Source organism: Trametes versicolor (genome assembly GCF_000271585.1).
Source record: "Trametes versicolor FP-101664 SS1 unplaced genomic scaffold TRAVEscaffold_11, whole genome shotgun sequence".
Classification (NCBI taxonomy): Eukaryota; Fungi; Basidiomycota; class Agaricomycetes; order Polyporales; family Polyporaceae; genus Trametes; species Trametes versicolor.
In genome coordinates, this window is record NW_007360331.1 from 41,199 (window position 1) to 66,036 (window position 24,838).

Below are 24,838 nucleotides of genomic sequence, written 5' to 3' on the forward strand. Positions count from 1 at the left end.
TCAGGCCATCGAGTTTCCGGCATCCGATCCGCCGCTCTCCAAAATGTCCCCTCCCAGCTCGGAACCGGACGGCAGTGCAAATTCCAGCGACCTCATGTCTTCGTCGTCATCATCATGGAAGGAGCGGATTGTGCCACCAATCAGACCGAGGACCGGCCGGAGCTCTGGCGAGGCCCGTGCACTCGGGGTGTCGCCGCTGCCAGTGTTGAGGGTGAGGGAGGAGAGGGACGTGTCGGCCGCCCCTTCGAGCCGTGCGTTCGTCTCGTGGAGCGCGAGCAGGAAGTGGCTGTTCAGGATGGAGGAGATGCTGTGGAGGGTCGCGTCGCGTGAGCGGGGGTTAATGGAACTGGAAGGGAAATGAACTGACGGGTCGACAAAGGAGAGAACATAAGAGGAATTTCCTGCGAAGGGTATGGCAATCTAAAGGGCAAGGTAAGTGTCGCTACATGTGTGCCTTTCAGGCCTGGTACGCACTGAGAGTATGACGAATACCATGTCCACCATGTTTATGGAGACAAGTGTTCTGCACGCGAATTAGTCAGCACTCACGCTGCAGTGCCAGATCGATGAGTAACGCACAAGAAATAGACCGCTCCTAAGCCAGAAAAGAGTCGCAAATCAGAATGCAACCCATGCCTGGACCATTGTATCAAGTGTACCATTCTCCCACATCACCTGTTGGAGGGATGGCCGCTTCAGGAAGCCTGTCCTGAGCTGGATTGTTGTACGCCTTTGATGCCAAGTGATGGCGATGGCGAGCGATTCCACGAGAATGAGAGAGCCCCGCGAGGCAATGGTCACTGTCCAGGTAATACGTGAGTAGCTGTCCACTCGGTAGGAGTCGCTGTACTGACATCTGTCGGACGGACGGGTGAGCACAATGCACATATTTCTGGGTACTAGTGGTGGAAGGAGAGAACCCACCCAATTCCGAGGTTCCTGCTGGCGGTGTTGGTCCTGATGCAATTCAGCGGCGCAGGGAGGTTGCTTGGAAGCTGTTGGTATCTGGTGCTCTGTGGAAGTCGTACCCATCAGCATGCGCATAGCGATAACCGTGACAGGGGGCTGACCGCATTGATGACGAACGGAACCATGCTCAGCACCAGTGCGATCCCACTCAGGATCCTGTTCTTTTGTGAGAGCGCATATATTCGTAGGGTGGTGAACACTGGTGTACTATTGTCAATGGGTTTGGTTGTGGTGAATAGCAAATACACCTACTGGCAGATCCCACCAGGCTCAGCAGCTCTAGGACATTGGTAAGCCAGATCAGTGAAGCACAGCTGATGGGAGACCAGGCATCAGAGCGTGAACACATGCAATGAATGGCTGACAATGAACATGTACCTCTGTATATGCAGGTGAGTCTCAACTTTATGTGCTGAGGGGGAGGATATTCAGACTCACAATGTCTGAAATAGACGGAATGGTCCCAAGGCTCAGGAGAAGATACAACAAGTACATGTACCTGTTGCACAGATATAGGATTTGTGGAATCCACTTCTTTGATTTTCGCCAGATATATCGGTACTCTTGGCCTGAGGTGAGGAAAACGTCGTACAGGAGCAGCACTGTCGAGCGCAGGTGAGCATTTCACATACAACACGGACACCAAGAGCACTTCAATGAGGTACGTACCTGTGGGTGCCATCGCAAACGAGAGGTCTGTTGTCCTGCACAGTTTTACCGTTAGTGACATGCACAAAGACATGCATCCGAATGAGCAGACTTACACTGCCTGATATGTGGCAACCACTTGGGCCGCTGCAGTGGAGCTCTGCAGCGACATGTCTGCAATATGCGACGATGATTCCGCACTGCACAAATGGCTTGAGAGGCGGGAATATGAGTCTGGAGGCGCTATCGCTGGAAGGGCCGCTTTTAAGCCATACTCCTCGAGTGGGCACAAGGCGACGTCATTGTCACTTGAGATAGTCTGGCACATGAACGAACTGCACCCTCAGTGTTGCACACATCCCGTCAGATGGGGACCACACAGGTGTTCGATCGCAAGTACCGAGTGGGTAATCGCCATACGAGCACGTTGTATTTTTAACTACAGATCGAGACGGTCACGAGTTCATCTCGATGGTACGATGGATGTGTCTGCGCTTCTACACTCCGTTGAACATCGCACTCCAGAGCCATGTTGCAAACGTGCTCACCACGGCTTCAACAAGATGCACACAATGCGGTGCGTTGCCGAGCATGCCGCTGGTGGTGAAGTCGCTCGTGTTCATGCCCGAGCTTTCATGATGCAAGATGGTCGCCTCGCGGCACTATGGTCGAGAAGTGGTCAGATTTAGCATCTTCATCGACGTGTTGATGCATTTGAGAGGCACGTACCCTTCATCCAATCTTCAGCCGTATGCAGCTCCCTTCCGCCGCTGCGCTGAGCTCGGAGGTGGCCTTGCGGGTCGCAGTGACGGTGTGCCCGAGCGCGTGGAGGGCCGGTGTTGAGGTGGAAAGAGAGCTCCAGCTATGCGCACGGCGGCCGCTCCCCGACTCGGAGAATCTGTGGTCGCTGTAGGTCAGCAAACAAAGACACATGCAGAATGCGGAGACGAGGGACAATCCGACGCCAGTGCAGCCTCAGGCTTCCAGTGAAGCGAAGTGGATTGGAAGCGTCGGATGTTGGCGTGCCGCCGCTCGCGCCGAACGCAGTACGCAGGCAGCGGTTCCGACCCGCCGCTCCTCCCCACCGAGCGTGCGTCGTCCGAGCCGCCCGCCATCATGGCGAGCACGCGCTGTCCGACTCGGCCCACGGGAGCGCAAGATGGAGGAGCCGCTCTTCGTGCGCCCCCGCCCCGCCACCGTCTCCACTGGCAGCCCGGGCGTCGTTGCAGTGACGTCCAGGGACACGGCGTGACTTTCTGGGCAGTCGAGGAGGTGCTCCGCTGCAGGCAGAGCAGCGCGTGGCGGAGGAGGGCCGGGGAGCGCTTGTTCGCGATATCCGCCCCTCTTGTGATTCGCTGACATCCGGACGGGCGAGGGTCGCAACGAGTAGGACGGCTCGGCGCGAGTCGTCACACTGCCATACCACGCGCCGCGAGAGCTGTCGGACACGAGGGAATGGGCACGCATGCGTGTCTCTGCAGCACCGCTGTCCGCCCGAGTCCCCGAAGAGACTGGGGAGTGGGAGCGGGCGACTGGAACAGTTGCGGCGGTGGAACGATCGCTGGTGCATACGCCTGCGGTGCTGTTTTGTGCCAAACGCAGCGCGCAGACACTGGCGCATCGTCGATGCAGCCAAAGGCGGAGCAGAACAGCGGCGGCCGCTGTGACCAGGACGACAGAGACAACAACACCTGCGAGGACCGAATTCGGAACACGGGAGACGCGGGTGGACTCGGAGGCCCGAGTGGAACTCGGAGAGATAGGAAATGACGGGCTCTCACTGGGCGATGTCTGCGGAGAGCCTGTGCTTGTTGTACGACTATCCGCCAAGGAGTGCGATGTCTCCAGAGTTGCGGACGATTTCGTCTCGGAGGGCGAAGTGAAGGCAGTTGCGGTGGTTGAAGTGGACGACGACAGGGGAGCAGGTCGCGTAAGTGCGGGAGGGGGTTTGGTAGAGGGCGCTGTGATCGTGGGCGAGGCCGTGACGGGGTCTGATGACGGCGATGGGGTATTGCCTGTGACGGAAAAGGTCGATAGGCTGGTACTAGTCGCGGTGTCCTCCGTTGTAGAGAGCGTAGAGAGGGGCTGTGAGAGAGATGACAGCGCGTCAGTCGCCCCAGACGGCGTGTCCTGGGTAGAGCTCGGCACCGTTCCACTTGACGCAGTCGGGGTAGGATCCGAGTCTATAACGATACTCGTATCGGAGCAGGCAACAAACAAACAGTGCGGATGAACCACCGCCATGTGTTTCGTCGGTAGGTGTGTTGCTTGCATAGTCCACAAGGAAACGGGGGAGGCCAGCTTCGACTTTGATCGTGTGTAGTGCGTCCTGCCAGTCACATTGGAGGTCAGCGAACGAGATGTGCATACATGTTCAGGAGATACACAGGATAGCACTCACTGCGGGAGCCCGAGCAGGCTCTGGCCATTCCTCACCGTGAGCGGCAGAGAAGTCTGCTATAACGTAGTATGTTATCTCTGCATCAAGAAGCATGTCAGCGAAGGGGCCGGCGACGAGTGTTGGCCGGACATCACGAAGAGTCGCATCTTTTCCGACAGACAGATAACAACGGTACTCAATAGCACTGCTCGCGCACTGCCGTCCCGTATACGCAACGAGGCGGTCTGGCGCTGATGAATGTCATAGAAGCCTCGCGTTGAGATCCGACTGCTGCAACATTGCTGATTTTGATATTGCAGGGATCAGAGAACTCTTGCGACGCAAAACGAAGAAGGGGACTCCGACGCAAGAGATGCATCTATCATCGTGTGGAGAACAGAGTGCGCTCGGGAGTCCCTGCAACGCCAACGCGTGCGCGGCCACTGGACAGACTTCGGTCACCATTCGATGTATGGTGTCGTATCTGAACGGTACGGACACTCACATGTGGTGTAGTTCCGCAGACACGTGGACTCTCGAACATCTCCTCGGCTACGTGTTTGGTGCCTCACATATTTGCGAGAGTTGCTGTTCAACGAACTCGGAAGGGAGAGTGATGCGTCCTGCAAAAGTTAGACTATCCAGAGCCTTGGTTAGTTTTTACTTTGAACCCAGCGACGACCCGGCATCGCGCAACAATGTCCTCTTACCATCCAAAACACGCCCAATGCGAGTCCACCGGCCCTGTAAGCCCGGTGAAAAGTCCCCCTGGCGAGGGCTGGTGGCTACCGGTGGGTACTGGCACTGCCAGATGTAACCGGCGCCCTCTGCGCATATCTGGACGAGCGTCTATATATAAACGTCTCGCAACCTTCTCTCATCGTGCACAACATGTTTCGCCTGCTCGACCGCGCTCGAGCATGCCAAAACGCGTGTTTTTCATGTTTCGCTGCCCGGCCTAGGTTCTGCTTTGTTTCGGAAGTGCTCTGTTCCACTCCATGCAAGCGCCCGTATGGGTTGCGTTCGGGGCGCTGGGCAGGACATTCTGGCATGTGGTGTTTCGCCAGTTTCGCCCAGACGTTCGTTTCATAGGGCATATGTGATATCTAATAGTGTGATATTGAAAACTCCTAAGTCTTAAGGCGACGCGTCAGCGATTGACTCTAAGTATCTCTCTTCTCTACCACCACCATCTCCCCGAGTCTCCCGCCTCCCCTCGCTGTCTCATGTCAGTTTCTTGCGGCCGCTCTCGCACCGAAGGTGCGTCGCTGTGGATACCATACTGCTCTGATGCTGACTTCGTCTGGGTTCTAGGTTTCGTATCATAGATTATCCAGCACGTCCCTATAAAGGTGCATATATGCTACTTGTATCTTACATCTGATCTCACCCGAGCCAGCAGGACGCGTCAGCCGTGATCGGAAACTCGAACATCGCTCGGCATCAAGAGGGGCGCGGGACGCGGGGGGCGCATGGACATGAGGGTGCGAGGGCGCACGAATTCGTGAGGGCGCGCGCCGCGCGGGGGAGGGTACGCGGGGAGGGGTCGCGAGAGTGGACGCACGCGTGTGCAGTTTCGCCCCGTAGATTCTGTCATTATCTGGACCCGTGCCAGAATACAGCAGGTTTTGCCAGATCCGAACAGTTGTTGCCAGTTCTAGCCAAAAAGCACCGTACGTAGGAGGAAAGGACGGGCAGAACACGATCGGCCGGTGGGTTCTGGTCGTATCTGGGAAGCCCCGACCGTTGTCAAAACAGGACAGTCGTGGCCAGAACATGCCAGACGGCGGTCAGAAACTGGGCGATTTTTCCTGGCATAGTGCCCCTCTACCGGTGCGCGCCGGCAATTTCTGACTTGCCAGTATTTGGCAGTACTCGCCAGCCCTCGCCAGGGGGACTTTTCACCGGGCTGTAAGACCAAAAGCCTGCCGTCAGATCGAAAAAACAGCGGAGATGTCATCATGAACACTTCATTGAATGCCGCCTCCATCGTCCTCCATCGGTCCGCTGACCAAGTAACCCCGCCGCCGTCCGACGGCTGCAGTGTTCTTGGATAGAACGGTCTAGCGACGAGCGTAAGCTAGAAAGTAGTTGGAGTCGTCCTCGTCAACCGAGCGATACGGGCGCTAATAGACACGTGGCGATGACGTCACGCGTCGCCGCCTCGACAGACGCGCGCGCAGACTTCGTTTGCTCGTTCGCTCGCGCTCTCGACAGCGTTGGACGCACGCCTGTCCTAGCCTACCACTGACATATCGTCCATCTCAACGCTGGCGAGCTGTTACCGCAGGCCGTCATCTCATCGCGGGGCCTGCCCGCTGCGTCCTCCCTGCGACAAAGACCGCTAGTATGGCTGTAGGTGATACTCGTCCGTGTGCTGCTCTATCACCATCTTGCTCACCGATAGCCCACAACAATCTCGCACTCGTCTCTCTCCCGGCCTGACGCACACCCTAGCTCGGCCGAACTCGGTTTTTCCACCAACCCATCCCTCACGGCTTCCATCCACATCTTCCTCGACCTGACCTGCCCCGCCGCACCAACCATGCGCAGTCGCCCTCCACACACAGGCCTACAGCTCCCCACACTCGCTATATGCGCGAATATCCGCCCGGCGCGAACGTACGTCGGACCCCGTTACGACCACGTGACCGCGTGCTCATGCCCGTTCCTCGCAGCCTCGTCCCGCCCACCTCCACTCGTCTCTCTCTCCTAGGCCTACACCAGCTCCAGATACGCGTCCCTTATCTCCTGCCCCAATCACTCGACGCTGAACACGGCGGGATCCCCTCCGCGTTGTCAGCATACGACGCCGGCCCGCTCTTCTCCCCCTACACCAGACCCTGGGGGCTCTCCGAGTCTTCAGCCGTGTGGGCTGAGATGTCGCTGGCATAGTCTCCGCAAATTGCAAGGATCGCCTGCACGGGATCACAGCGGTATTATGTGGCGTGTCCTGTGATGCAAAGGTCAGCTGCTGACCAGGATATGCGCGTTTGGAAGTATAGAGATGACTTACAGGCGACCAGGGAGGTAATGATCTTTCCAGACGGTGAGTTGTGCGACCCGCTATATAACTGAACACGACGTATTGCGGATACGCCCCATCTGTCCTGACAGATCGAGAATCATAGCATCACCCACAGCACGTGTGTACCGTTGTACCACATACACCGCAGTATGATTACCCCTGCAAACTTGAGCCGTAGATTCCGTACGAGATCTGACAGATACTGCGATGCTAGCGAGCGAGCGAAGCATCGCTCGAAGCGGCCTGACGACGCGTAACAGCGTGGGTAGGTCAAGAGATGCATCTGTCATCATGCGCAAGAAAGAGGCTTTAAAGTTTGCTGCAACGTATTTCATTGCCAGTGATAGTTTGTAATCAACATTCAACGTTCGATATCGCAACCAAAAGGTACAAACACTCACATATATCGTACAGCTATTCAGTGGCACGGACATACCGACTCTTGCGAGCCTCCGCCGCCACTTCGACAGCCCGAAAATGCCGTCTCGGGCACGTCATTGGTGGCATACGCTGTTGTGGCAAAGCCCGTGGCGGTACTGCAATCTCATACTGCCAAATCTGAAATTCAGAGTTATTATGAGATGTACATCGAAGCCAGCGAAGATCCCGGACTCACCAGCTATAGCATGAACACGGCGCTTCATCATGAGACATACATAACGCGAGCGAGCGAGGGCGAGTGGAACGTTCGGGATAAGCAAGATAAATCAGATATACAGGGAATGCGCAAGCAAGACAGATCGGGCACGATGCAAGCATATACAGGGAAAGATCAGAGACGTGAGATCGTAAACAAACAAACAGTGATTGTCCCTCGGCGCCGCATCACCCGGTTCCAACGAAAGAAGACCACAAAGTCTGGAGCAAGCGCTTTCTTAGCGTCGATATTGACTGTGCACATCCGATATCTGTTGGGCTCACTCACCACGAGTCGTTCGAGATACCACTTCTTCACTCGCTTGCGGCGGCGGAGAACCACACAGAGTCATCAACGTCCACCGCCGGGCCCCGAGACGACCTTGGAAGAGCCTCGTCCTCCTCTTCGGTCTTTCCCATCCCACGTATGCCCCGGGCGAGCTGGAGCGACCACGCCGAGCGGTTCCCCCCATTGGCTGTCTTCGCTCGCAGCGACTGAGAGCGCGTCGTCTCCGTCCCAGTCCGTAGTCACACTAGGCGTATCCATGCTCCAGCTGCCGTAGTCGCGTGCCATAGACGACGCGGAGATGGAGGAATCAAAAGCCCAGCTGGTCCAGGCGCGCTCAGGCGGAGTTGTAGCGGCATCGGCGTCTTCTACAACGCTGATAGCAGGGGAACTCTTCGGCAAGTCCTCGTTGTTCCCCTTGACGGAAGGCGCAGAAATGGGGAGCGCCTTACCCCATCCGCTCCACGCAAAAATGGAGAGTGACTTGCTCCATTCGCGCCATGTAGATTTGGAAGCGGGGGCGGAGAATGTAGGTGTCGTGTTATCACGAGAGTTCTTCAACGCGAGGGCTTCGGCTGCCCCCCGACTGCTCCCCTCGGAATGCACGCCATCTGACTTTGATTCGGAACGCAACGCGGTGGGAGTCGGCCTGCTATTGGCGGACTGGAGCACCGGTCCACCGAAGGACGACCTGCGTTGGAGATGAGGGGGAAGGGGCCTCGTGAGGATGAGGGATTGCGGCGGCGGTGTGCCCGGCTTGAGATAAGCACGCAAGCCGCTTGCGAGCGGTACGCGCGGACTGGCACCCAGTGGCATTTTCCTGGTCTTCTTCGCGTGCTCCCCGCGCCTCGCCATCCACTCCTGGAGCACTTTCTCGAGCTCCTGGTGCGACATTTCGCTGTTGATCTTCCATACGTGCATATCGTAGAAAAGACAGGTGCCCTTTGCGCACACGATGTCGTGCAAAGGACATAGCTTGAAGTTCTCTGTGGTCTCGTCGTGGTCGTACAAATCGCCGGCGCCTGCCTTGAGCTTTCCCTGCGCTTTCGTGTTGGGCAGTATTTGCACGGAACCGACTGCGATTTAGTGTGAACAATGGCAGAAATATTAACATGAACCGGGAAATCTGGTAATGTGTAAGTGTACATACCTCCACTCGAATCCACGTGTATGGTCACGGGAATCTTGTCCAGGGTTTTCTTGAAGTCATCCGGATCGGGCCATTCCACGTACTGGGAGTCCGCCAGAAGGCGGTACCATAGTGAGGCGACGTTTCACGCACCAAAGCAGTACTACAGGAAATTCTTACCTGGCTTGCGAATATCTTGTAGAGGTCTTTTTCTGATGCGATTGCAGTACGCGCACTCGAGTGCTGAAATAAAATATATCAGTGCGTGCTTCGCTAGCGGGAGGGTAGCATGCTCAGGACGCACCTCCAGGATGTAGTTTAGGAGGATGTCCACTGGGTCCTTCACCTGTCAATATTTTCATACGGGTCAGCCGACATTCACAACTTCGTTCTCCCGGGATGCCACTGCGTACCTCAAACCGCGCGGGCTCGGTGACGTACTCCACAATATCTCCCTGTGATGATAGGCCTGCTAGATCCCGGACGTCGCTCTCGAATTCGACATCGGCTGCCGAAGCTAGTAGCTGTGGCTCGAATTCGGTATCATCCGGGTTCCGCGGGAGCTCGTCTGGGCCTGCCCCCGCCTTCAGAAACCGAAGGAACTTTTCGAGTCGCTTCTTCCTTTTTAGGGTGTGAACGAAGATGCACTGGTCGTAAGTCATTTCTTCGGGGGAATGTGGGAGAATAGACTCGGACGGCATTCCAGCGGGACGTGTGGTGTGTGGAGATGGATGCGTAGGCTGTAGTTTCGGTGGCCCGACGCGGTAATGACTCGTTGGGAGGGCTTCGTCCGAAATCGACATGGAAAAGCTCGCCGTCCCCGTGCCCGCAAGGCTACAAGTGAGCGTACCCTGCTTGTTCCGGCAGCTGCTTCGAAACGCTGCAACTGCCCACTGGGCCGTTGTCGTCGTTCCCGTGACAAATCGGATGTCGTCCTCTCGGATGTTCAGCCCTACGGTGTCGTTGGCAAAGCTGAGCCAGCTGTCAAAGTTCGCGTTCATGTAGTTTGCAACAGCGCGCTCCGAGAGAATGTCGTGCGTCATCGCGCGTGGGTTGACCATGAGAAAAGCGCCTGAATCCCCCGAGCAGCGGAAATTGAAATCAACACTTCCGGAGGTGCCAGAAGGCGCAGGTCTAAGACAATGTGTTCAGTCCTCACGGTAAGTCAGTGGCGTCGAAAACGGATGGAGGCTGACGCACCCATTCACCATGGCCCCGCCAGAGATTTCCCTACGATGAATGGTACGGCTGCATAAGACCCTCTGCCAAATCTTCTCGCGCGGTCCCCAAATTTGAAGTCCTTTGGGGTTCAGAGGTGCGAAGTTGGCAGGGACTGCGTCCATCGGCTGGGCGACGTGTGCCTCCCGCAAAGCGTTGAACAAGACGTGAAACTCGCCTTCGTGCACCCATCCTACATCGCCGATCTGAATGGGGGCTTGTCCTGGGGCGGGATCGGGCACCCATAGCGGGTAGCCGTAGCCCAGCGAAATGAGCTGCTCTGCGTAGATGTCCCAGGCGGCAGTGCTCATCGAGTGCAGAGGATGTGGTAGGAGACAGGGAACAGGGTGTCGGGGGAAGTCTTGAGACCCTTTCTCGCGAATGTCATGAACATCGTGCCCTCAGAGGACATTTCGAGTCTTATTAAACGTTATTTCCACTCTGTGAGAAAGTGTTCATAGCGCGTAAATGCAGTCTTCATCGCAATGCCACGGGAGTCAAGGTCTCGATATTTCTAACATGAAGGGCAAAGATGTTCATCGGCGTCCCTAGAGGCGAGCTAGTTGCGCTGTCTGAGTAGCATATAAACCAGTATGAGATAAATTGAACTCACCTCACACGGGTTCGGTACTGAACGTGAGATTCGGAGGCCGCCGGTCATTGCGCGGGCACACGACGAACCCGGATTCTGCGAGTAACCATACACAACCAAAAACGTGGCCGGCCTCGCCTGAGATGACTCGTGCAGTGCGCTAACAGGCGAGGCGAAAACGAGGAAAAGGTGAGGCAAAGGCGAGGCGATGAGTAGAGCGAAATATATGACACACCATTACAGGACAATCTCCGCGCTGGAGCCGGGCAGTTTGAATATGTGCCGACCGAGCGCGCTTTGTCCACCCCGGAGAGACGTCCCAGTTCGACCCGTGTCACGACATTCCTGCTCAGCGTTGCATCCGGGCCACCAAGGGAGCGGGGTCGAATATGGCCACGTTTTGCCTCTGGAGCAGCGCACGCGCACGCGGTCGCAACGCCTACTAGTAGTGGCAGACCAGCGCTGCTGCGACGACAATGGCGAGTACGGCGGCAGTGAGTACGGCAAACACGAGAGCTGGAATCGGTAGACTACGTACGTGGCGGGAGGGCGCGGAAGCTACATTCACAGTGCTGGGATTTGGCGGGGTGGAAGGGGCTGTATTGACGGGCGGTGGTTTGTACTGAGCGCGTTCGCCCAGACGGAGGTGATTACCGGCGAGCTGCGTACTTGCATTGCAGAAGTGGAACCGGACATGCATGTGGGCGTGAACGAGGACGCTGACTACACCTTCGGAGTGTGCTGGGTTTCGCTTGGCCTGCGTGAAGGCTCGAGATGGCTGCCCGCCGCGGCGTGGAGACGAGGGTGTCGCAAGGTCAGCCCTACCAGACAGGAGGTCAGCTACCGACTGGGACAAGCGTAAATCTGGGCGACGGTAGATTTGTTCCACTTACGGGCGGCTGGCTGACGGGGCTATGCAGGTGCTCTCTTCGGGTGGACGCTATAATCATGCTGTATATACATCGATGAGTGATGAATCATATATCGGGAATGTTAGGCTCGTCCTACACGGTCACTGGCAATGTTCACGATGAGGGCATGACTGCTTTGCCGGATGCAGCACCGCCGTGCAGCGGCAGCATTTGAACATCGGATCCAGGATGTGGACGTCCTCTTGCAAGTGCAAAAATCTGACTCAATTCATTGTACCAGCAAAGCCGAGCAACGCCACGCAGCTCGGAAAGACGAGCTACCATGATACAATGCGAGGAGCAGGCGTTGCAGTCACCTACAGCATATTGCGAACAGCTCCCCATCAGTCCCCGCAATCTCGTCCAACGGATCGATACACTCACATGTTTGAAGCGGGCCTATGTAGCCCAGGGAGACAGGCTCGCTAGAAGCACACCCGCGATTCTGAGAAGCTTCGCGGGGCGCGTTCGCGTACGGTGCGCGGCAGTTGAGACCGGGTGCGTAGGCAAAATAACCTCGTTTTCGGTACAAGTAAGTACGCGGAGCGTAGGTCCACGAGAGACAGGCTTACTACGTCTCGTTTGATTATGCAACTGGAACATTTGACGATATCTGCGTGGAGTCGCGCGACGCGCATCCGGGAGCAATGCGCTAGATTTACGGCTGATATTTGAAAATTATGTGTTGTGTAAGCGTATGGATGCCTTATGCGCTGAAGTACTCACATGGACCGATCGTAACTCGTAAGAACTGCATTCTTGTTGTCAATCAGTTGTCAGGCATAGGCGTTGATGCAGAGGTTGCTACCATGAACGGCCGAGAAGATATACACTGCAAGGAGAGGTTTTAGTCGAAACATCCGTGACCTCAAGGGCAATATATCAGGTATATGTATGCGTACCTGGTTGCGCAACACCCAAATATTCGATATGGTCGTAGACAAAGCAGCAGGCTGAGATTCATGCGGCCAAGGCCTCAAGAGCGCCGAAGAGACACGTGGCAATGACACACTGGCGTGGGCGCTTAGGACTTTCATGCAAACGGCCTGCGAGCGCGGTCCTGCTACGTACACTATAGATATATTGCCGCGGTTAAGTGCAAATTCACAGCGGATAACAATGCCAATACCTCACCGAAGAGACAAGACCCCATCCACTAGCTAACAGACGACGTCCGACACATCCGCCACATCTATCTGTGCGGCTCGTACGCAGGCAGTGGCTCAGAGCCATCACTATCCACAGAATGCGAGTCCCCATCCGCCATCATAGCTAGCACGCGCTGACCAAACACCCATGGGAGCGTGAGATTGAGAAACCGCTCGGTAATATGTGCATCCGTCGCCGTTTCCTGTCCAGGCGCAGCCGTGGAAGCGCCCTGAGGCACGGCGTGAATGTCGGAGGTGTCCGGAATCTGCTCTGTTGAGGATGGTACGGGGATCGGCGGAGGGAGAGTAGGGAGCTCCTGCCCATGGTGTTCGCAGTCTTTGGGGTCCGCGCGAACGGCGAGTAGCGACCGGGATGAGGGCGAAGGTTCCAAACTCGGTACGCTACCATAGCGCGCACCACATGAGCTTCCTGACACGAGGGAATGGGCGCGCGAGTGAGTCTCGGGGACGCTGTCGTCGGCCTGAGCCTTGGAAGGAACATGCGACCGCGAGCGCATTACCGGGACATTAGCAGAGAGGAAGGGATCGCTAGTGTTCGATCCGGAGGTGTTGTTCGGCGGCGAAGGCAGCCTGCGGGTGCGGGCTCGCCGTCGACGCACCCAGGAACGGAGCAAAGCGACTCCCATGGCAGTGGTGAGTATGGAGGACACAATGGTTCCTGCAAGGGCCGGAGTGGATATTGACGAGATGGGGTGGGAGGGGGCTGAGTCCGTAATGGAAGGAGGGGCTGGCGTCTGGAGAAACGATGAGGCGCCACTGGAAGATGTCGGCGGATGGGAGCTCGTATCGGGACTAGCGGCCGAAGCACGGGACATTTCCGGTGAACTGAGCGCCGTGATCTCCAGAGTCGTGGTAATGGTGGTCGCAGAAGTCGCGGTGAACTGGGGAGCCACTCTTGTAGGTCCAGCAGAGGGTTCAATGGAGGAATGTGTGACTGTAGGCAAGGTGGGGCCTGACGGCGGCTGAACCTGGCTCGTGTTGGCTAAGGAGGTAGATGGTGGGATAGACAAGGTGCTCTTCAGCGAGTCGGGTGCCCCGGTCCTGTCTTGTGTGGACGTAGGGAGGACTCCACTTGGGTCGAGTCGGTCGTGGTAGGATTTATGGATTCCAAGTTACAGAACGCACAACCCTGCGGAAGTTGGTATATAGGGCTTAACGTGCCGGTCTGCGGAGACATGGTTTGGGGAAAAAGGGACGAGGCCAATGTCGATCACGCTCAGGATGTTCTACGCTGGATGTGAGCGACTGCCGTGAAGAGACACAGATGGTACGCCGGTCTACTTACTGTGAGGGCCTAGGAATGCTATGACCCGTTCTGACAATGGACGGCACGAAAGTCTGCTATAAATGTACTGTTTCTGCATCAAGAAGTATGTCGGCGCTGGAGTGAGCACTAGCCTTCCGGTGAGAAGCGTTGGCCGAGAAGGGCATGGGCGTCACGTACGGATGAATCCCATCATGAGTCTCATCTACCATAACAGATGAAGAACAACGGCACTCAATGGTAGTGTTCGCGTGCGGTTATCCCGTGTGCACCATCGCGGTCTGACGCTGAAGAAAGATCAGAGATGCCGTGCGCTGAGTTTAAAGTGCATCAGTCTGGAATTTGAATATCGTAGGGACAGGGCGAGTATCAGACCAATCTCGCGATGCAGAGCAGAGAACGGCGCACCAGAAACACATGAATTACTATCATGCGAATAAAATGTTAGTTACCGATCAGCATTCAATCATGCATTTTGATAGGTCCGAACACTCACATATCTAGTACATACGATGTCCCGAGAACACATCGGGGAACCTCTTACTGTCTTTATGATTCTGATTGTCCAAGGAAGTTGCCTCGTGTAGGTTTCCATGCCACAGGTTTCGCGCAGCCTGTGAGGCAACGAGTCTAGAACTCCACATACCACGCTCTCCTTGCCAAGCATCAGACGCCCCGACACGAGCCCGCATCTGCCGTCTGCGCTACGGATGCAGACTCCGTACGTTATCCCAGAAGGGCAGCAGAGAAAAACGCAACCACCTCACCCCAGCCCACCCTCACACTTCGCCACATCGCTATCCGTGCGGCTCATACGCAGGTAACGGCTCCTCCACTCCGCTCTCCCCACGCGCATCCTCGCGCGCGATAACGGCTAGCACGCGCTGCCCGAGGACCCAGGGGAGCTCAAAACGGAGGATCCGCTCCGAGTGGCTCGGCGCACCCCCGATCTCTTCGATCTCGGGTGCGACGGGACTTCTTGGGAGGGTGGGGAGAAGCGATGGCGAAGGGCCGTGGCTCGGGAGCTCCGGTTCCGAAGACTCGCGATGTTTGTTGTCCACGTCGACAGTGAGAGTGGGAGTCCGCCGGGACGAAGACGAGGGCGAACACGCGAGAGTCTCGGCGCTGCCGTCCAGCGCGCCGCGCGAGCGTGCCGAGCCGAGGGACGACGTGCTTGCGCCGCCGTCTTGAACGCCACTGTCCGCCTGGTGCTTCGAGCCAACGCGCGCGGTCGTAAAGCGACGAGCGTGGTCGGCTACGATAGCCATGTTCTGCCTCGGGAGCAGCGCACGCGTACGCCGACGTCGCACCCAGCAACGGACCAGAGCAGCGGCGACGGCAACGGCGAGTACGGCGGACACGACGGCGCCTGCAAGGGCTGGTGTCGGTAGGCTATGCTCATAGGACAGACCGGGGGCTGTACTAACAGCGCTAGGAGCAGGGGGCGGAGGCGACGGGCTGACGCTTGGCACTGTCGATGGTTGTTGGCTCGTACTGGGCGCGTTCTTTGAGACAAGTGAGATTACCAGTGAACTGAGTGCTGGTATGCCAGAAGTGAACGTGAAAGCGGGTGTTGAGATGGACGTGGAAGCGGAAGCGGACGTGGTAGTGGGGAATGGGATCTCCGGACCGGGTCCCAGCATCATCGCCGTCAGCGTGCTCGACCAGTCAGGATCCCCAGACACGTCCTGCATCTCAGAGGTCGTCACCGTGCCAAATGTGCCGCTATCCGGACTTGTGAATGTTGTAGGCGACAAATCTATAGAGCAGAACCCATATCCGTTGCTTATGCACTCGGAGCGTGCTGGGCCTCGCATGGTCTGCGCCGGAAGTGAGGTATGGTTGCTGGCCGCGACGCAGGGCTATGTTCGTGTTTATACAGTCTGTCCTACTGAATAGGACGTCAGCTATTCACACAAATACAGGAAATGTCGAGAGACAGGGGATATGTTTGACTTACGGATGAGTATGCGGGGAAGCCGCGCAAATACTCTCTTGAGGGCTCGCCGAGGACGCTATAAACATGCTGTGGAAGCATCGATCATGCACCGGGTATGGAAGATTGACCTGCAACATGTTCGACGGGACGATCGGCAGCGCCCGCAGTGAGGGAAAGGCGCAACTGCCTGGCCGGACGCAGCACGAGCGTACGCGCCGGTGGCATCTAGACACAGGATCCATGGTTGTGGGAGCCGTCTTGCGAGTCGAAAAGTCCATCATACCCTATCGAAGCAGTAAGGCAGAGAATCGCCACCATGCATGGGAGAAAAGGGAGCTGCTAGCGTGATTGAAGATGCGAACCGTGCAGTCGCCCGCAGCATATGGCTAACAGCTCGCGATCAGCCCCCATGTGGTCGTAGAAGAGATGTGCGGACTCACATTCCTGTTACATTGCTTGCTCATCCCGCAGATACGGAGGCTTCCAAAAGAACTGCCGCGGCGACTCCATGAATATTCCTTCCAGTGCGGCAACGATGTCCACGAAGTTGACTTCGGGTTCCTCCTGGGGAGCGCCGTCAGCGAGCTGGATAACAGCAGGGCAAAGATCCCTGTGAGTTCGAAGAAGCCGAGGAATGCATAAGGCGAGGTCCAGCTTGCGAGTTCCGAGCAGAGCGAGAGTCATCATGAGGTAGATCGCAAACCGAACCCGATGCAGCGAGCGGTTCTCAACTTGACGCTGATCGTACTGGCGAAATCTTTAGATGACCCGTTGTGCAGGCGAGACCCCACGAGCGTCTGATGGTGTCCGCATGTAGCCATGCAACAGCAGAGTGATGTGCTCGTTCTATGGCTGTAATTTGGCTTGAAACGTCTCAGCAGCGAGAATACCCCACACTATCTGCAGTACTCACCAGAAGAGGTCGTAAGAACTCCGGGATTCGCGTTATTCTTCAATGGGTATGAGTATGCTTATGTATAAGTACGTACCTCGTTGCTCATCACGCATTCTAAACGGCCATGGACGTTGAAACGTTGAAGCTGCTCTCAGCGAAGTCCTTCGCTGGGCGACATGCAAACGCTGAGTAGACACGTGGTGATCATCAGCAAACGTGCAGGTTTTCTCCAGCACGACGAGGAACGACACGGATGACGTGGAGGTACGCGTCAGATGGCCGCGCGACGCTCGCTTTCTGCGTCGCTATGCATAGCGCCCGCGGCATTGGTCGCGCGCCGCCGACTCTCGAGAACATGGTCGCGCGAGACCATGATCATGTAGAATGCCATGTACGAGGATCACACGCCGCCAATGTATGCAGCACTATATAGCATAACATATATACGCTGAAAAGCAATAGATATGAGTCCGCGCGACCGCCCCGTCCAAAGCCCAGTCGAGTGACTCGAGTACCCACCAACCTACAAGGGTGCAAACCCCTCAGCCGCGAAGACGAGGTCGGGATAGTAATCGTCGTCTTCGGGTGCATCGTCGCCCTCCGCGTCCTCATCTACGAACTCACCATCCTCATAGTACTCGTCCTCGTCCTCGTCCGCCTCGTCCGCCTCGTCCTCTTCATCCTCATCTGCCTCCACGACGTCCTCCTCAATCTCGTCCTCTTCGTCTTCGTCTACGGTGTCTTCATCCGAGGTATCCTCGTCTGTGTCTTCGTCTTCGTCAACAGCGTCCTCGTTTGCCAAGCCTTCGAGCAAACCCTCGTTGTCGTCAACCATGCGATCGCGGCGCTCGCGTGTTCGTCTAGCAGCTGCACGCATATCGCGCTCACTGGACAACGGGTCGCGCGGAGATGATGGGTCGTCTGGAAGCTCGCGCGGGGATGACGGGTCGTCTGGAAGCTCGCGCGGGGATGACGGGTCGGCCATGGATTGCGCGTCACGCTGACTGTCTGCGGATTCAGACGAGTCTGCCTCCAAGGCCATCAGAGCGCGTGTCCGCAGCGCGTTCAACTCCGAGTACTTGACGTCTTGCCATGTGGCGCAATGTCCAACGCCACCGCCGAGGTACCGCATGTACATATCCCGGTCGACAAACCTGTATATCATGATTAGTTATAGACAACTTGAATACTACCGTAGAGTCGGAGAGGACACTTACATGCAGGCATAGTAATAGCGATAATCTTCATCATTTTCGGAGGCATGCCGAGCTAGGGGCGAAGGCAGCAGGAGCTCGTCGGTGAAGCCATGGTGGAACGCGGGCAGCAGGTAAGCCCCGCGGACAACATCGGATGGGTTGACAAATCCGAATGGGGGTGTATCCAGGTCGTTGGCGTCCACAAAGGAAAGGCGTGGCAGGCGTGCTTCTTGGAAGCCGGCCGGGGTGTTGTCATTGTCCAAGCGGTACCATCGCACCCAGAGGAAATCCATGCGCAAGCCCTCGCGCATGAGACGAGTCGCTCCGGCACCAGTGTAGCGTACATTAGCGTGGAATATATCTATGACCCGAGCGTACCAGAATGGGTGGGCGGAGATGGGGTCATCAGCGAGCAGCATGATGTCGGGGTGGGTGGTCGGTTTGATGATGTCTTGATCACGCCGGATGTCATATGTCGTGTAGTTGATGCGCAGGACCTTGTGGCTATAGATGCGGTCATTTTGTACTTCAATGTGGTCGAGCTGTGCATCGGTGAACACGCCAGGTCCACCACCTTCCCCGGGCGGCAAGTCGAGTAGTCTACCGAGGAGGTGTGCACGGAGGAGAGGAATAAAGTTCTGTGTGGTACTGTCAGTAGTAGGACAAAAAAGAGATGTGCTACGTACGTCTGCCGCTGGGTCGTTACGATTCTTGGAGATCCAATTTCGCATACCTAGCGCGAGGCGTGAAGTGTTCGAGATGGCGTAGTGGACGAGAGGGTTGGTCGGCGGGAGCGGTGAATCCGGGCGAGTGTCCGCATCGTGTCCACTGGGCTCCGGACGTGACGACATGGATGGCGGGGCCATATGAGCTAGGCGATCTTGCCTGAGACGTTCGCGGCGCGGGACATAGTCATCGAGCTGCCGAATCGCGCGCATGAGCGCGGCGCGGCGTAGATGCTTGGCGATTTGAAGCTCGTATCCGATTTTGTTTGTCCGTGCATAAAACCTCTTGACGTGGCGATGTTCGAGTTCGCCCTGCATAATCATTAGCAAAGGAAGCTGGCGAATATTTGGTCACTTACTACTTGCGTGCTCCCGGTGTCACTCGGGCCAGTCATCTCGATTGCATCGGGGTAATCCGGGACACTGTGGAACTTGAAGGTGTTCAGCGTGTTGTAGTGCACTGTGCGGCGTTCGCGAGCTTCGGGCGGTACATTGCGACCGCGCTTCTCCTTACAGCGCACGCGGGCATCAACTTCCCTAGGGAGCTCGTGCGTCTCCCATTGCTCACAGGTTGTTGCCGCGAAGTGCCGCATGGCGTCCGTCATGTGTGTCATTGCGGCGCGGAGGATCTTGATCGTGACGGCGGTATGTAGCCTCAGCTTCGCAAGCGCGTGCCAGTTTGCGAGCTCGAAGAGCAGGTCGGCGATGGTTTGGTCGTCGCGTAGTGGCATGAGCCCTTCAAATGCAGGTATCATGACCTGAACGACCAGGTCAGTGCGCATGAGGGTAAGATGACGAGGACAACTCACTATCAAGAAGTCCTCGTAGTCCCGAGCTGCGAGCTGCTTGCGAGAGCTCACATCCTTCCAAAACCGGCGAATCTTGTCTTGACCAAAAGTCGGCATCGCACGCATCCTGCCAAAGACCCGCATGAGCACAGTCACTGTGGAAATCAAATTTGAATGTACCGTCGGTTAAACTCTTGCACTGCATCGTCGCCTTGGGCAGCCAGAAGTCGTAGCAGATGGGTGAATGTCCCCTTCCAGATCCCGAGCTCGAACTCGTGCATCAGGTCGGGGACGAACAGTTCGTATGCGTTGACGCCGAGGTCCCCAAGATGCACGGAGAAGGCGGACTGTTTGTTGAGATGGGTTAGTGAGATCAGATGACCGACAAAACAGGAACAACAATACATACCTGTATGGGGTTGAGGGACTGATAGTCCAGGAGGGCCTTGAGCTTCTCGCTCTTCAGTGAGCGTCCCTTCTCAAAGATCTGTTTGCGTGCACGATTAATTCGTTTCCGAACCTTCTTGCTATCCCTGCGCTTGTCGGCAGCACGCCGTATCATGTCCTCAGGGGTTCCAGCATCGCAGAGGTCATCATGGGATACAAGACAGCGTGGGCAGGGATGTTTTGAGAGTGGCTTGAGGGCGGTCAGGAGAATTCTGCAACAGCATGCAACACAGGATCAGGATCAGGATTGTTGTGCAGTCGTGAGAGACTCACTTCTCAGGATAGTCAGCCGAGTACGAAAAAATGCGCGGAAAGATGCGCCGGGTGACTCCATTGCCGCAGATGACCAAGATTCCATTCTTGTACGCATCCATGAACTCCTCGTCGAGGAGTAGCAGCCAGATGCGCTGCATGAGCTCGCGTTTGCAGAAGGTGAGGACGTCGGTTGAGGGAGACGTCTTGTACTGCTCTTTGTAGTAGTCACGCAGCTCGTCAGGGAGCTTAACATCTATGTGAGCAGGGCGGCGTAATGCAGATGAGCGCACTACTCACAGATGGTATATATGCAAGATGATGAGCGGCGAATTCTGTCGGCATCCCGCGGATGTACTTCGAGAGATTACCGAGGTACATGTAGATCGGCCAGAGCGCCGCTGACCCGAAACTGGTGAGATGGGTCATGTCCGACCAGAGTAGAATTGCGGCGATCCCGTACTCGACACTCGCAGCATCGGCGGGATTGCGTGGTTGTGCTCGAATCTTCTCAAACTCCTCATTCATCGCGTCTGCATTGTACGTATCAGTGATTATGCGGATGGGATTGACGGGGTGAGGAGGGGCTGCGCCTTCGATGCGTGGCGTCCAGAACAGCTTGTGCGGGATCCAATGATACTGCTCCGCAAAGCGAGTGTCCTCTGCCGCAGCTCGGATGAGTGGTATGAGGCGGCGATGATAGATGCCGCCAACTTTGAATTTGGGAGCCGCATCCTCAGACGCGTACTTGGTCCCCGTCTTGGGCAGTGGGATCTCGACTGAGCCCTCTGTCCAACCGTCCTCCGCGGAGAAGATGCCCCGCGGATGGACGTAGTCGTCGAGTATCTTCTGAGCCATTTCCGCGCGGAAACCCTTGAGGTCGTCGGCTGAGAATCCTTTCGATGTCACGGCATCGATGAGGTCGTCGAGGTCTTCCTTCGATTTGGTGAGAGAGGAATTGTAGAACCAATCGTAAATCCGAAATTGGGATTTGTTGGGAAACGGGCCGACGTCCGAGGAAGCGGGGGGCGCGTTCCCAGCAGGATCGGCTGGGTTGGCAGGCTTAGCTGGCTCAGCGGTTCCGATGGTGTCAGCAGGGGGAATGGCGAGTGCCGAGTGGCGTGTCAGCCAGTAGATACTCTTGTACGTCTGTTCCGGCGGCTCTACAGCTTCCTTGGCGAGGGTTGGGGCGTCACACCTTGTGGCGAGGCCTGCGTGCGCCTCTGGGTCCTGCTGCGGTGCGACGGTATACTCTCGGTAGAGACCGAAGAAGTTTGGCGAGGCGCGGAAGATATCCGGGAGGGGGACCGGTTCTTCTTCAGGGTCTTCGACAGTCGGGGAGACATACCGCGAGCGTGGTGGAGACGGCACTGCAGCTTCCGCAAAACCTTGAGCTACGTGAGGGGGCAGGTCTTGCAGGTTTGTCGGCACAAAGTCATCGAGTAGTCTGGGCACACGGAGGACACGCCCGCTCCGACGAGCAGTGTGAATGGGAGGGGGACTAGGACGTCTGGGTACCTGAAGATATACATAAGATATGCAAAACAGAGATGAAAATGGTAGCGCACCGGCGCATCATTGACACTATTCATTCCCTCTAGCCGTACCCGTTTTCGAGCACGTTTCTCCTTTTCCTCCTCGTCGCGGGCGCGTTTTGCGAAGGCTTCGACCATCCCAGTGATCCTCAGTGTGCAAGTCTTGCTGTGAATCCCTAGACCATTGTCGGTTGGTGAGGTAAAATCACATCCAGGAGCGTCACAGAAGAGCATTATGTATAAGCAGAGGGTTGTGCAAGTGAGAGAGCGATTCAGAGAGAGGCACGTCGCGATGCGCAGGACTCGTCGGTGCGGGGAAAGCGGTCACATGACTTTTATGAGCAATGCGTCGCGTCTCGAGCGCCTAGGCATCTCACTGCTCCTCGACTCTGGCCCGGCTTCTCTTCCGGATTGGGATGGTATAAAAACGCATTCTTTCCCGCCTCCTCTCATTCCGCTGCTTGTCCTTTAACCCCATCATCACCATGGCTGGAGGATTCACCGGACTCATGCGCGTACAGCGCAGGAAAGGGTCTCGCACCGAGCACCTCTTGCCCGTCAACCCATCATCCTCTCCACCTTCCTCCTCTCTGCCAGGACGCTCACCATCGCCTCCATCTCCACCGCCACCTCGCCTGATGCCACCGCCTGCGTTGCCATCCCCTGAACCCCGCTCTCCGGCTCCTCACGCCTCAGGAAGCTCCCGACATGCGCGTGCTCATGAGGGCACAAGATCTCGCAACGACGGAACTCAATCGGCTGAAGAAGACAACGCTGCAGAGCGTCGGCCCAGGAAGAAGTCAAAGTCGGTGGGGAAGCCCGTGGTTCAGTTTGACGCACATGTTGTGCGTCTTTACGAGCACCTGGTACTCGGCTCAACGTACGCAACCTTCCTCCACGATGACTATATGCGCACTGATACTCCTGTAGGAAACCACAACGCATCGCCGATGGTACAGAGTTTATGTACAACATCGTGCGGCTATTCCCGCGCGAGATTGGCTGCTTTGTAGGGTACTACCAGGTGCTCACTGACGGCCTCGCGAAGGACGGCACGTATTCGCCCGACGACCCGGAGCAACAATCACCTCTGTGAGTCTCAGTTGTCTGCCTATATATGCACCTACACTGACCTGCTATTGGCTGTACTAGCGTCTGGAGCCGGTACTGGGAAGGCATCTGCTACTTCGATCTCATCAAGTCCGAGTTCCCAGGCCTCGAGTTCCATATGCCTTACCTACGTCGCCACCCGGAGCTTGTCAACAACATGGCTAAATGGGTGAGTGACACCACGCTATATTTGCGCATATACTCACGCATATATGCCGCCAGATGAAGGCTACTGCCGGCAAGGCCCGGAGCGACGACGCCAATCGGCTCAAGGACAACATCCGCGCGATCTTGGGTCTGTCCGAGGAAGTCGAGGACAAGGCCCAGCGTGGGTTCAGCACTCCGGAAACGGGCAGGCTTCTCTGCCCTGTCACAATGCTCGACCGCTTTGACAAAGACCCATACAAGTACGCCCGTAGCCACTGCCCTGGTCCCTATGCACTAATGTTATCCAGGTTCTGTCGGGACGTCCGTGACGGCGTCAAGACCGGTCCTGTCGTCGGAAGCGGGGATTACCCCGTGCTCTTTTACGATATGGACCTCTATGTTGCCGGGAAGTCAAAGCCTGGCCTCTTCAAGAGCCAGGCTCTCCTGAATGTAAGGGCAAGTACACTATCTTCTCTGCCTGTCACTCATTGTCCCTACAGTCTGCCAGGCTTGTCTTTCAAGGTCCGACGGTGGCGAAGAGCTCTGGTAAGAAGAGCAAGAAGAAGGGTAAGGTGGCGCTCGCAACCAAGAACAATATCTGCAAGATCAGCACTTTTGTGATTATCTATATCGCAGTCCTTGTATGCTTCTCTGTATCAGCGCCCTCGAAGCTCGCCGTGCTGATCCTCTGCAGACTCGCTTCGCTATCAATGCTCGGACACAGTGGGACAACGACGACGGTGACTTCATCGGGCAGGAATTCAACACGCTCGTCATGACAGCGTTCCTGGAAGATGATGATTGGCACGACGAGCTTGTTGAATGGTGGAGCCAGTGAGTACTGCATGGTTTGTTGTCTATGACCTATATTTTGATGACCCCGCCAGGGAGCTGTTTGGCAACAAGGACAGCCGCACCAGCCGCCGCGCTACTAACGGACCATCCGCGCACGACCGCTTGATGCTCGAGATCGCTCAAGAGAAGGCCGAAAAGGCCGCTGCAGCCGCCACTGCTGCCGCCTCCGCCGCTCGTACACCGCCGCGCTGCTCGCCCACATAGACCGTACGTCCATACGTCCCACACCGTTTTCAGCACGCTCATGTTTCGCTCTTGTTCACTGACAGGAGGACGTCCCCGGCTCCCTGACGGCACACGGCTCCTCTGCGATCCATCTTCGTCCACCACCTCGCGCGCGGCCCCTGTCCTCGTGCACGGCCCCTCAGGCTGTCCTGATGAACTCTGAACCTGGAAGGCTGTAAGCCGCACAAAGAGAGGTCTTCAGTCTGTGAGAGAACGACTATGATTGCATAGTACTGTACCTGTAAGCCGCACAAAGAGAGGCTACAAGTACTAGTAAGTAAACATGTAAGGAAGCATAGGTAGTATGGGACTTACTCTTCAGTCTGTGAGAGAACGACTGAAGAGCAGAGGCCTGCAGAGTCCTCCTTATATACTACTGGGGAGGACGATGAGTAAGCGTATAAGAAGAGAGCATGTGACGTCCAGAGGACGCTGACTGAGCGATGAGTAACGCTGAGTAAGGGANCATAATCGACATAAGGTCAGATAGTCCA

At 56.5% G+C, this 24,838-nt stretch overlaps 10 protein-coding genes across 10 annotated transcripts in view; 2 read left to right on the top strand and 8 right to left on the bottom strand.

Annotated features, from left to right (window-relative positions):
* TRAVEDRAFT_51559 (uncharacterized protein) lies at positions 1 to 1,789 on the bottom strand (the record flags this gene model as incomplete). The annotated part of the gene is made up of 12 exons (XM_008044487.1): positions 1 to 307; positions 368 to 420; positions 475 to 523; positions 580 to 595; positions 660 to 856; positions 925 to 1,013; positions 1,071 to 1,168; positions 1,222 to 1,283; positions 1,342 to 1,349; positions 1,408 to 1,571; positions 1,639 to 1,673; positions 1,734 to 1,789. 12 exons carry the CDS (start codon positions 1,787 to 1,789, stop codon positions 1 to 3), a joined length of 1,134 nt encoding a protein of 377 aa, XP_008042678.1.
* Positions 1,790 to 6,542: 4,753 nt separating this feature from the next.
* TRAVEDRAFT_51560 (uncharacterized protein) lies at positions 6,543 to 6,892 on the top strand (the record flags this gene model as incomplete). The annotated part of the gene is made up of 2 exons (XM_008044488.1): positions 6,543 to 6,619; positions 6,676 to 6,892. The coding sequence occupies 2 exons, from the start codon at positions 6,543 to 6,545 to the stop codon at positions 6,890 to 6,892; spliced, it is 294 nt and encodes a 97-aa protein (XP_008042679.1).
* A 2,795-nt stretch (positions 6,893 to 9,687) lies between these two features.
* On the bottom strand, positions 9,688 to 10,584 carry TRAVEDRAFT_77124 (uncharacterized protein; the record flags this gene model as incomplete). Its single annotated transcript, XM_008044688.1, has 2 exons — positions 9,688 to 10,183; positions 10,277 to 10,584. Coding segments are annotated over 2 exons (804 nt in total), but the record flags the coding sequence as incomplete, so codon positions are not given.
* A 2,405-nt stretch (positions 10,585 to 12,989) lies between these two features.
* Positions 12,990 to 14,143, bottom strand: TRAVEDRAFT_51562 (uncharacterized protein; the record flags this gene model as incomplete). Its single annotated transcript, XM_008044489.1, has 2 exons — positions 12,990 to 14,032; positions 14,092 to 14,143. The coding sequence occupies 2 exons, from the start codon at positions 14,141 to 14,143 to the stop codon at positions 12,990 to 12,992; spliced, it is 1,095 nt and encodes a 364-aa protein (XP_008042680.1).
* An 884-nt stretch (positions 14,144 to 15,027) lies between these two features.
* On the bottom strand, positions 15,028 to 16,047 carry TRAVEDRAFT_23112 (uncharacterized protein; the record flags this gene model as incomplete). The annotated part of the gene is made up of 1 exon (XM_008044331.1): positions 15,028 to 16,047. One exon carries the CDS (start codon positions 16,045 to 16,047, stop codon positions 15,028 to 15,030), a length of 1,020 nt encoding a protein of 339 aa, XP_008042522.1.
* A 2,230-nt stretch (positions 16,048 to 18,277) lies between these two features.
* On the bottom strand, positions 18,278 to 19,303 carry TRAVEDRAFT_131884 (uncharacterized protein; the record flags this gene model as incomplete). Its single annotated transcript, XM_008044689.1, has 2 exons — positions 18,278 to 18,898; positions 18,947 to 19,303. 2 exons carry the CDS (start codon positions 19,301 to 19,303, stop codon positions 18,278 to 18,280), a joined length of 978 nt encoding a protein of 325 aa, XP_008042880.1.
* Positions 19,304 to 19,308: 5 nt separating this feature from the next.
* Positions 19,309 to 19,917, bottom strand: TRAVEDRAFT_133066 (uncharacterized protein; the record flags this gene model as incomplete). Its single annotated transcript, XM_008044690.1, has 2 exons — positions 19,309 to 19,743; positions 19,795 to 19,917. The coding sequence occupies 2 exons, from the start codon at positions 19,915 to 19,917 to the stop codon at positions 19,309 to 19,311; spliced, it is 558 nt and encodes a 185-aa protein (XP_008042881.1).
* Positions 19,918 to 19,937: 20 nt separating this feature from the next.
* Positions 19,938 to 21,330, bottom strand: TRAVEDRAFT_132848 (uncharacterized protein; the record flags this gene model as incomplete). Its single annotated transcript, XM_008044691.1, has 4 exons — positions 19,938 to 20,120; positions 20,183 to 20,432; positions 20,494 to 20,720; positions 20,773 to 21,330. The coding sequence occupies 4 exons, from the start codon at positions 21,328 to 21,330 to the stop codon at positions 19,938 to 19,940; spliced, it is 1,218 nt and encodes a 405-aa protein (XP_008042882.1).
* A 1,162-nt stretch (positions 21,331 to 22,492) lies between these two features.
* TRAVEDRAFT_51565 (uncharacterized protein) lies at positions 22,493 to 24,323 on the top strand (the record flags this gene model as incomplete). The annotated part of the gene is made up of 8 exons (XM_008044490.1): positions 22,493 to 22,887; positions 22,938 to 23,099; positions 23,160 to 23,286; positions 23,340 to 23,524; positions 23,573 to 23,714; positions 23,765 to 23,905; positions 23,959 to 24,098; positions 24,152 to 24,323. The coding sequence occupies 8 exons, from the start codon at positions 22,493 to 22,495 to the stop codon at positions 24,321 to 24,323; spliced, it is 1,464 nt and encodes a 487-aa protein (XP_008042681.1).
* A 228-nt stretch (positions 24,324 to 24,551) lies between these two features.
* The window catches only part of TRAVEDRAFT_31132 (uncharacterized protein), a 5,870-nt gene continuing 5,583 nt past the window's right edge, over positions 24,552 to 24,838 (bottom strand). The window contains exon 2 of the mRNA XM_008044413.1: positions 24,552 to 24,639. The gene's annotated coding sequence lies outside the window, so the exon portion shown is untranslated. The remainder of the gene's footprint in view (positions 24,640 to 24,838) is intronic.